The 9,438-nt window shown below is 39.8% G+C and overlaps 2 protein-coding genes across 2 annotated transcripts in view; both read right to left on the bottom strand.

Moving 5' to 3' along the window:
• Nucleotides 1–210: 210 nt before the first annotated feature.
• LOC103462607 (uncharacterized) lies at nt 211–3,085 on the bottom strand. Its single transcript, XM_008405503.2, has 2 exons — nt 2,871–3,085; nt 211–2,582 (listed from the first exon to the last, which is right to left on the bottom strand). Exon 2 carries the CDS (start codon nt 1,918–1,920, stop codon nt 211–213), a length of 1,710 nt encoding a protein of 569 aa, XP_008403725.1. The 5' UTR covers nt 1,921–2,582; nt 2,871–3,085.
• Nucleotides 3,086–5,776: 2,691 nt separating this feature from the next.
• frg1 (FSHD region gene 1) overlaps nt 5,777–9,438 on the bottom strand; it is a 9,968-nt gene continuing 6,306 nt past the window's right edge. Inside the window, exons 6-9 of the mRNA XM_008403934.2 lie at nt 8,905–9,009; nt 8,614–8,705; nt 6,631–6,741; nt 5,777–5,927 (exon numbers count right to left, since the gene is read on the bottom strand). Of these exons, the coding sequence (XP_008402156.1) occupies nt 5,891–5,927; nt 6,631–6,741; nt 8,614–8,705; nt 8,905–9,009 (345 nt within the window). The 3' untranslated portion in view covers nt 5,777–5,890. The remainder of the gene's footprint in view (nt 5,928–6,630; nt 6,742–8,613; nt 8,706–8,904; nt 9,010–9,438) is intronic.

The raw sequence follows: 9,438 nt of genomic DNA, 5'->3' as shown, positions 1-9,438 counted from the left end.
ATGTTTCTGCTGTGTTTTCTATTAAAGTACGTTTTGCGATAGTAGCTGTTTGTCCAAGTGGGTTAATGAATAAAGAACTGTCAAAGATAACAGCAAAGTGATCCGACAGGGCGACATCAGTTACAGAAACATTGGAAATATTCACACCCTAACTGATAACCAGGTCCAATGTGTGTCCATGAGTGTGTGTTGCTTGTTTGACATGTTGTGTTAGACCAAGGGAGCGCAGGGGGGTCCATTTACTTGTTTTCGTGCTTTGTGCACTTGTATGATGTCTCTGCCGAGTAAAATTGCTATCTCAGCATCTGGATCATACTTTGGTGTGAGAGGAGCGAGGTGTTTCAAATGAGCATGGGCCAGAGCAACTTCAGGCATAGGTATTTCATCTCTATTAAACACTATCTCATCACATTCAATGAGAGGAGGGAGGTCTAGACATGGGCCTCCACCTACTGGCTCTATTAGGAACCTGACTGTTTTCCTGCCACACATTTCAGTTAGACCAGCACATGTTCTCAAATGGTATGTCAGATGACTTCCCTGGATGCCAAACAGCTCAAAGAATTCGGGATGAGCCAGTGAGCATTTGCTCTGATCGTCAAGGATCACATACATCTTGACAGAGCGTTCTGGTTGACCTTTAGGGAACACTCGAACTAGGCATACCTTAGAGCAAGAACATGGGGGACAGCCTTTACCGCAGATCTCAGTGCACCGTGACGTTACCTCAGGTGGCGTGTTGTCTTGGAGCTGAGGCTCTGGTTCAGGTGTGCTTTCTGGCCGGGGTTGTTGAATCACATCAGGGTGCATGGCAGAGCAATGTTTTTCACTTTGGCACTCCTCACAACTGACATTCATATCACAGTCCTTTATTGTGTGCATAGGAGAACAACAACGAAAACACCGTCTGTGTTCTTTGAGTATGTTTCGTCTTTCYTGAATTGGTTTGATCYGGAAAGCTCTGCATTTTGCAAGTGGATGTGATTTCCTGTGGACTGGGCAGTAAYGCGTTASATCCTCCTCTTTCGTAGTAGGAAGAGTGGTTGTACTGACTTCTGTTCTGYTTACAGTTAGAGGAGGTTTGTAGCCAGTTTGTTTAAATGATGGTCTCTCACCTCTGTTGAAAGGTTGGTTGTTGCATGTCACAAAAYTTGGATCGTTTCTCGCTTTTGCCTCCTCTTGGACAAACTTCACAAAATATGAGAAGGGAGGGAATGTTACTTGATATTTTTGCTTGTATTTTGAACCTGCGTGAAGCCATTTATCTTGCAAACTTGGAGGTAGCCTTTCCGCTATGGGCTTAACACCTCGTGGTGTGTCGAGGTAAGCGAGGCCTGGGAGATAAGATTCATTTTTTGCAACCTCCAGCTCTAGGAGCAAATCTTCTAGTTCCCTGAGTTTTACATTGTCTCTATTTGTAAGGAAGCTGTCTAGTTTTTTAAACAAAGCATTTTCTACTACTTCTGGTGTAGCATAACATTCTTCTAACCTGTCCCATGCTAAATGAAGGGCAGCTTTGGGATTAGTGGTATAAACAGCTCTGATTCTCTTGACATGCTCTGAGGACTCTTTACCGAGCCATTTCACTAGGAGATCCAACTCTTGACTATATGTGAGATCTATGTCTTCAGTTGCATTCGAAAATGAYGACTTCCATGCCCTGAAATTTTCAGGGGTGTCGTCGAACTTAAAGAGCCCCGTWGTGATTAACTCTCTACGTGCAAGGAACTTAGCAAAGTCAGTCATAGGTGGGTAATTGTGGTGGGGRTCATGGTAACTGTTGGRCCTGACATAGTCTCTTGGTGTGTCAAAAGGTTMATCTTTTCCATACATTTTCATGAGCACCGRTGAAGAGGGAGTTTGACCAGATCTCCTTGGGTCGAATGATGATGCTTTCAATGCTGGTTCGACCTGAGGCATTTCTTCTTTAGACGAATGTGACTTTAGCTGGGCTTGGTGTTGCAAATACTCCACGGTTTGTTGTCTGACGACTTGAGGTGGGACTGCACTCTTTACACTCTCTTATTTGTCTTGTTCAGCAGCTGCGGCAGCTTCTAGAACCTCTGCTCTCGCTGTAGCAGCTGCAGCTTCCTTTTCTATCTCCAGCATCTTMAAATCCAGCTCTAGATTTGCTCGTTGCTTTTTAATTTCCAATTGTTTTCTACTGTAGAAAGCTTTAGCATTTGTTGCTTCAGCAGAGGCTCGTGCAAAGAGAGTTGCTTCAAATACGCTGGACTTAGAAGATGACTTGTWGGATGAATGCTTAGAGCTAGAGTGTTTGGATCTCAAGCTAGCTTTAGATGATGCTTTAGCTTCTGAGTTAGCCATTTCTTCTGCCTTTTCCTCATGAGAGTTGTCCATCACTGTGTCATGAGTTTTATCTTCCACCAACTGCTGTGAATGGCTTTTCACTATACTGTTATCACTACGTGTTGAATACTCTGTGTATGTTAACGTAGATCAACAGCAAGCCAAACTCAATTTCATGAGCCAGGAAGCTGAGCGTCTTGCTCCTTTAATACGTTTTCTTGACACAACTTTGAGCCGTGGTGTAGAAAAGCTCAATGAAAGGTTGAGTGAAACTATAAGAAACCGAAAAAATAAACTATGCATCAGCTCTAAATACACAGAATAAACTTCTAGAGTCTGAATAGAATTAACCTGAGCTGCAGTTAAGAAACAGTCACGTAGCAACTGTTGCTATGTAAACAAAAACTATCAGGATATGGCTTTTCTAGAATAAACACATTTGGAAAACAATCTCAAAATAAACTAACAAAACATCTAACACCAAACAGAACATAGATTGAACAGCCATTGTTGTCGGAGGTGTAAGAAAAGATTGACAACACAGGAGGTGAAGTTCATACATTAACAGCCAGGCTTTCTCTCTGTGAACAGGTATTCCAAACTGCAACTGCCTCTGCTACCCACAATGCACTAAAATCTCAAAATTCTCTTTCAAAATAAAATACAGATAAATTAATACTATAGAACTTTCTAAAACTAATTAAGACATTTCTAACTTCCAGCCTGGGGCAGAACAGAGCTCAAAGCACCAAACTATTTTTTATATCAGACAATTAATTTAATTTCACATAATTATCGCTGTAGAAGCCATTTGTTTGTTAAATACTTAATGAAACACATTTACCGTGTTTGGTGTTTGTTGTAAATGACTTATACTCACAAAGAACGAGGTAATTAGTCCAAGTTTTGTCGTCGTTTATTGAACGTTCAAAAACTACAGCGGCTGTGATGAGCCAAAACGTTCAGTTTGTCTCCTGATGCCGCGATCGACGTGTTGCGCCGCTGCTCTATAGCACGAACAGTTAAGAAACATTATGAAATTAGAAAAAAAAAGCTATTTATTAACTGATTAAGTTGTGTTTTAGATTATTCTTGAAAAACTAATCAGTCACAGCTGCACAGTGAACCCGTTGATTTTTTTTACAGCAGACAGCCGCTCCTCTCTTGAGGGTTCTGCGTACCCCCGCTAAATCTTTTAGGGGTACGCAGTACCCTGCCGAACCCCCTTACGTTCACCCCTGCGTACAGGAGGGGAAAGCACGAACACAGTGAGCGAGCAACATGGCAACGGCCCCATTCATTTCTGTTTTTTTTTTTTTACTTTGTTGAAAAGACATACTTCAGTCTCCCGATGACCCAGACACAACTGATACACTATTGAAGTGTTCTTTAGCTATTAAGTTGTGAATTGCTGAGAATTTTCTTCAGCTCAATCTGAACCATTCCTGTTTTTAACCTCTGTAAGGAACTTACTTGCTCTTCACAGACACACTTCACAATATGTGCCTGGCGAGGAGCTGAGTCTGACAGCTGAGACTGATGAAATAAAAACGGGATGAAAAGCAGACTAATGCATTTTTAATCCCTGACCGATCTGTAATAATAACCAATCTCTGTGGAAGAAATGACCCAAGATCACCTAAACATTTATCTAATTCAAAACAATCCATAGAAAAATCTCGTGGTCATGTTAATAAGGCTTTGGCCTTATTAAAAAGATAAATAATTTTGAAATGAGTACAATTTGCAAAGAAAACAAATAATGGATTCAGAAGGAATATGAAAAGTTATGTGATGTGACAAGTTGTGAACTCATTCTGGTGCCGAGTGATAAAAGCTTTACAGTGAGAGCAGAAGATAAAGTAGCATTATGCTCCCAAAGACTGAGACCCAGAGGACATCAGAATGTAATGGACGACCAGGCTTTCCCATCCAAGGACTTTAATCTTCCCTGATGATGCCGGTATATTAGAACAGGACAATGTGTCAGATTTCACAGAGCTCAGACTGTGGAAGAGAAGTTCAGGGAACAGCAAGAGCTTAAAGTCTGTAATGTTGGGAGTTACAGACAGTGAGAGCAGAAGATCTGGGTGAAAACATTACCAGAAATGTGAGGGAGGGTGGAGATAAACAACACAATACTGAACACGTTTATCTAATAAAATACTGATGTCAAGATCAAGAAAATGTTAACATGACCTTTAACCAAGGCTGTTTCAGACTTTCAGGCCATGATGTTTTTAAAAGGCCAACACATTCAGGAGGCTTTTCTCTGTCTTTAAAAAGATCATTGTGAAAAAAACCACAGAAATTAAAGCAGAAATTACTTAAATATACTCTTTTCTTTTACCCTGACCAATTTTCTTTATTACTGACATCACTACTCCCATGACGAAAGGCAGAAAAGAGGATCAAGGGGCCATGGGAGCAGCAGCTTGTATTTATGTCTCAAAATGTTCTACAGTTCATCAATCTTACAACCACAAACTTCTATTTTACTTTTATATGACCAACACTAGGTGTGGAGGAACAATAAGACATGTTCAAAATGTTTATAAAAACCTAAAGTGGGCTTTTTTATAATCTAATACCACTAAATAAAAAACCTGCGCAACCAAAGGCTTTCAGAAGTCCAGCTGTTATAGTTACTAAGAGAAGCACCAAGAGGCTCAGGTAGCTGTTTATGTGCTACAATGGTCTAGTCAAAGTTCCGACTGAAATTCCATGTCAAGACATGAAAATACCCAATAGATTGCAGAGGTGTGAATACTTTTGTAATGTCCACTCACAATCCTGACTTACTCAGGGTTTTCCTAACTCTCCTACTTCATATGAAGCAATAAACAGTTTGGAACTGAAACCGCTCTGAATTCTTTATGCATGTAGAAATAATCCAGGGCCTTTGGGTAAACTAGTCCAGATAAACACAGTATTTACAAGCTCAGTATATGAAACAGAATATGAAACATTAAATTCTCCTCTGATAGTTTGCTCCAGGCTTCCTGAGCGTCTGCAGACAGTCAGCTCTTCAAACGTTGGGATTTCCTACAGTAAAACACATTTAGCTGCTTTCTAATTAGGATTATGCCTCTTATTATATTATGTACAGCATCCATGTGCTACAGTTAATTTGTTGCAACAATGACTTTGTGTAGTCCAAATAATAAATCCCAGCTATGGGAGATAAACTTCTTTTGCTGCTGTGTTTTCCTCTTGCTAAGCTGCTTTACGTGACATAGTTCATCATAAAAATAATCGATGCAGCACATAGTTTAAGGCCAAACTGATGGATTTTGTGATGAATCTCAGACTGTGAACACACTGGGATCTATGTAATGATATTCTAGTTACTGCAGGGCGACGTGGACACACACTGGTTAATTATTAACACTAAAAGGCCAAATGGGTCACCTGAAATTCATAGCTCATCACAAAATGAGGGCATGTGGTAGTCCAAGCAATAAAGTCATTTTAACCAGTAAAAGGTTTATTTTTAAAATGTAACAATAACAACAACAACAAAAACCCAGCCACACGACACGACCACAATTAGACAACAGGCAGGAAATCCTCCCGGTCTTCATTTGCAGTATCTGTCTGCTTTCATTTTGCTTCGCCTGCAAGCAAACAAACAAACAAACAAAACAACATTTAATCTCACCAGTCTAAATATGTCACTTTAGTTTCACATTTTTACTATGTACACAACATGTATGTAGAAATACTATTTGTATTCAACTATGCAAGAAAAAGTAACATTTCTATTTTGGAATATGTTCATTATTCGTATATTTTTAATGTAGACAGATAATTTTTTTGGGAAGTGGAAGCTGAATGGTTTTTGCCATTTTTACTTAAAATTACAAAGTCAAATTTCTTTTCAGTTACATTTGACATAAATATATATATATATATACACACACACGCACACACACACACACACACACACACACACACACACACACACACACACACACACACACACACACACACACACACACACACAGCCTTTTTATAACAACTGAACGTAACATTATTACTTGATTGTGCTATAAAATGACACTATATGCCTGAAAAATACATTATACTGCCCCCTTAAGAACGTTAGGACCTGTGTTTGATTTGTTAAAAAAATATCAAAAAAAGTAAAAAAAAAATTAAATAGCATCTTGGCAAATGCTGTTTGGCATTTGCCAAGAGTAGAAAAAAAAAATCTGAAAAATCTAACTTCTCCCCCCCATACTTATTCAAACGTAGAAAATGATGAAATAAACTCCCAGACTGTTTGGGAACACCTGTGTGTTACTTCTGTTTTCATACCTGTCCAGCAAAGCTTCATGAAACTTCCCGTCCACCCTGGCCTTCTTTAGCGTCGATGCGTCATCTTCGTTAACCCTCAGCCGTCTGTCCTGGAAACTCTGAAATTTCTTTCTGTAAGACAGAGAACAAAAATATCACAGCTCTATGCGAGGAGTAAACAAAAGGACTGGGTGTTCTTGATTTCATTAGCACTTAACAAAAAAGAAAAAAAAAAAAACCCATTCAGACAGTGAAGAAGACGATCGGCCGTGCACCATGTGGTGTGTTATAACTCGAGCAGGGGGTTTGATAGAAATAATTAGGCTAAGTTACGCTGAAAGATCTGGAACGGAGCTGGAAAACGACCTGGGGGCCTTTCTGGGTCTGAGCACGCTCCTGACAGTTCGTTTGTCTCGGCTCAGCCGGTGTTTTATGATTACCAGACTGCACTCCATCCTGAAAGGCGTCTCACACGCTAAACACTACATCACCACGCAGGGCTCAGGGGCAGCCATTATCAACATGTCAGCATGATGAGTCCATTTTCCTCACATTCATCTACAACAAATAACAGAGTGGAAACACAATCTAAAGCATGCCAACCAAAGGAAAAAAAAAAAAAAAGGCTGCCTCAGACATATTGTTTGCAACTTTAATAGGCTGCAGGAAAAAAAACAACAAAAAAAGCCCCAGTGAAATGTGGCGTTCCTCGCGCTCTCATCACACTAACTGCAGACCATCAACAGCACCTCTGAGGGACAGCGCTGATGAGAAGGCGTCGTCTCATTCAAGCGTGTGGTTTTACTGTCAAAATCCTGCCGGAGCAGACGGACACGACGGGAAAACAAAGGGATCTGAATAAAAAGCTTCAGCGGCGCCGACTTCAGAGGCCAAAAGGTTTCTCTGCTTAAGCTAGGAAAAATAAATATCAGAGCGCAGCGGAAACATCCAGACACCATTACACGTCTGATGCCGCAGCAGCGCTTAGGACAAATTGCACAGCAGTTTGGATTTAATGACACACATAAAAGATGACAAAGCTATCATCAGAACAAAAACAGTTTAACGCGATGTAACAGTTGGAGAAGACAATTGTAGGACATTTCTTTACTTCAGCTCCTTCTAACAACATGTTTTAAATGACTCTGTTGCTCTTTGCTGGGAACTTTGCGTTAAAGGGGAAGAATCATGTGTTTTCCGGCCACACAGTGTCAATTTAAAGCATAATGAAGTAACTATGTTAACTTCACTTGTTAAAAAATGCATTATATAGCAAATATGACTTACTTCATAATTTAACACCTTGAAATTGGGTCTCTGTCTCTTTAAGAAACTCGCCACCTAGTGTTCAATTAGCATCAGAACAAGTGAGTAAATGTTCAATGTGTTTTATTTTTATTTTCACAAGTGTTTTGGGTCTCTACTTATTTTATTTGACATAAAAACGTGTAACTGCTTAACTGGTAAAATAGGAAAAAAATCAGTACCTCACAATCTACTTACACATCAGATATCAATGGAGCAACAATGAGCAATACATTAAAACCAACTCAAATATTTCAATAAAATACACTCCATGTTTTTAGATGACATTTCATTGCCGGTGAGTTATGAGTTATTTCTGTTGCCGTTATTCGATTAATTGTTTTGTAGATCAATACCCCTTTTTGCTTTCTGTCACTCTATAATGTTTGTTGTATATACAGCTGTTGGTGAAAAATAAATATATATATATTTCAAAAAAATTCTCCTGAAATTACACAACAGTAACACTTTATCTGAAGGGGTGTGCATAAGACTGACATGACACTGTCATAAACATGACATAGCATCTGTTATGAACATGAAGGAGTTTTTATGAATGCCTATGACTGTTAAGTAAAGAGCTTTTGATTTTTTTGTTGTGCATATTGCAGGCTGCAGAGCCGATAAGATGCTGATGTAACACGCACGCTGCTGATGCATAAATGAGTAACATTCATTGAAACAGAGGTGATAACTTACACATAATTGACCTCACAGGATTTCACATTCCCTCTGTCCTCGTCTGCAAGCTCATCTTTGTGCTTGACTTCCCGCTCTGTATTGGTCCGGATCTACTCATTGGGGCGGGGAGAACACACAAAGAGAGAAGGCGCACGTTAAATACCAACACCTTGACCTCTCTCAGTGAGGAGGCGACCATTTCCCCTCCTCTGTTGAACTGGTCAAGTTCCTGGAGAGACTGCAAACGTACAAAAACAGTCTGAGGATTAACATGAATCCTCAGAGAAAGAAAGGCAGCCGATCCGTCACCTTCAGCATCTCGGCGTCCCCCGCTGTTTTGCTGTTGGCCACAATGTCTCCATCATCACTGTAGGAGATGAAACAGCTATTTGCAGCCAGCAGAGCCATTTTACCCTGAGGGAGGGAAGAGAAACAAAAAAAAACACATTAAATACAACTGCAGTGAGACGGGTTGTTGTGACAGAAACATAAAAAAAACAACAACAGATCTTTAATGTAAAACACATCTGAAGATTGAAGGTTTTAACAAGCCACAGAGGATGACAGGGTGATTGGTTATCACCACAGCTAATTTTTACCTGTCATCCATCTAGGCATAGAATAAAATAACAACACGTCCAAAAATCAAATGCTGCTAACATATTTTGATGTGAAAACCTGAAAGACAGAAAAGTTTCTGAAACTTTATCTTTAAATAAGTTATTGCGACATCCATCCATCCATCCATCCATCCATCCATCCATCCATCCATCCATCCATCCATCCAACCAACCAACCAACCAACCAACCAACCAACCAACCAACCAACCAACCAACCAACCA

The sequence above is a fragment of the Poecilia reticulata genome, linkage group LG1 (assembly GCF_000633615.1).
Source record: "Poecilia reticulata strain Guanapo linkage group LG1, Guppy_female_1.0+MT, whole genome shotgun sequence".
Classification (NCBI taxonomy): domain Eukaryota; kingdom Metazoa; phylum Chordata; class Actinopteri; order Cyprinodontiformes; family Poeciliidae; genus Poecilia; species Poecilia reticulata.
Note: the sequence above shows the minus strand (reverse complement) of the source record. Positions and strands in the feature narration are given on the sequence as shown.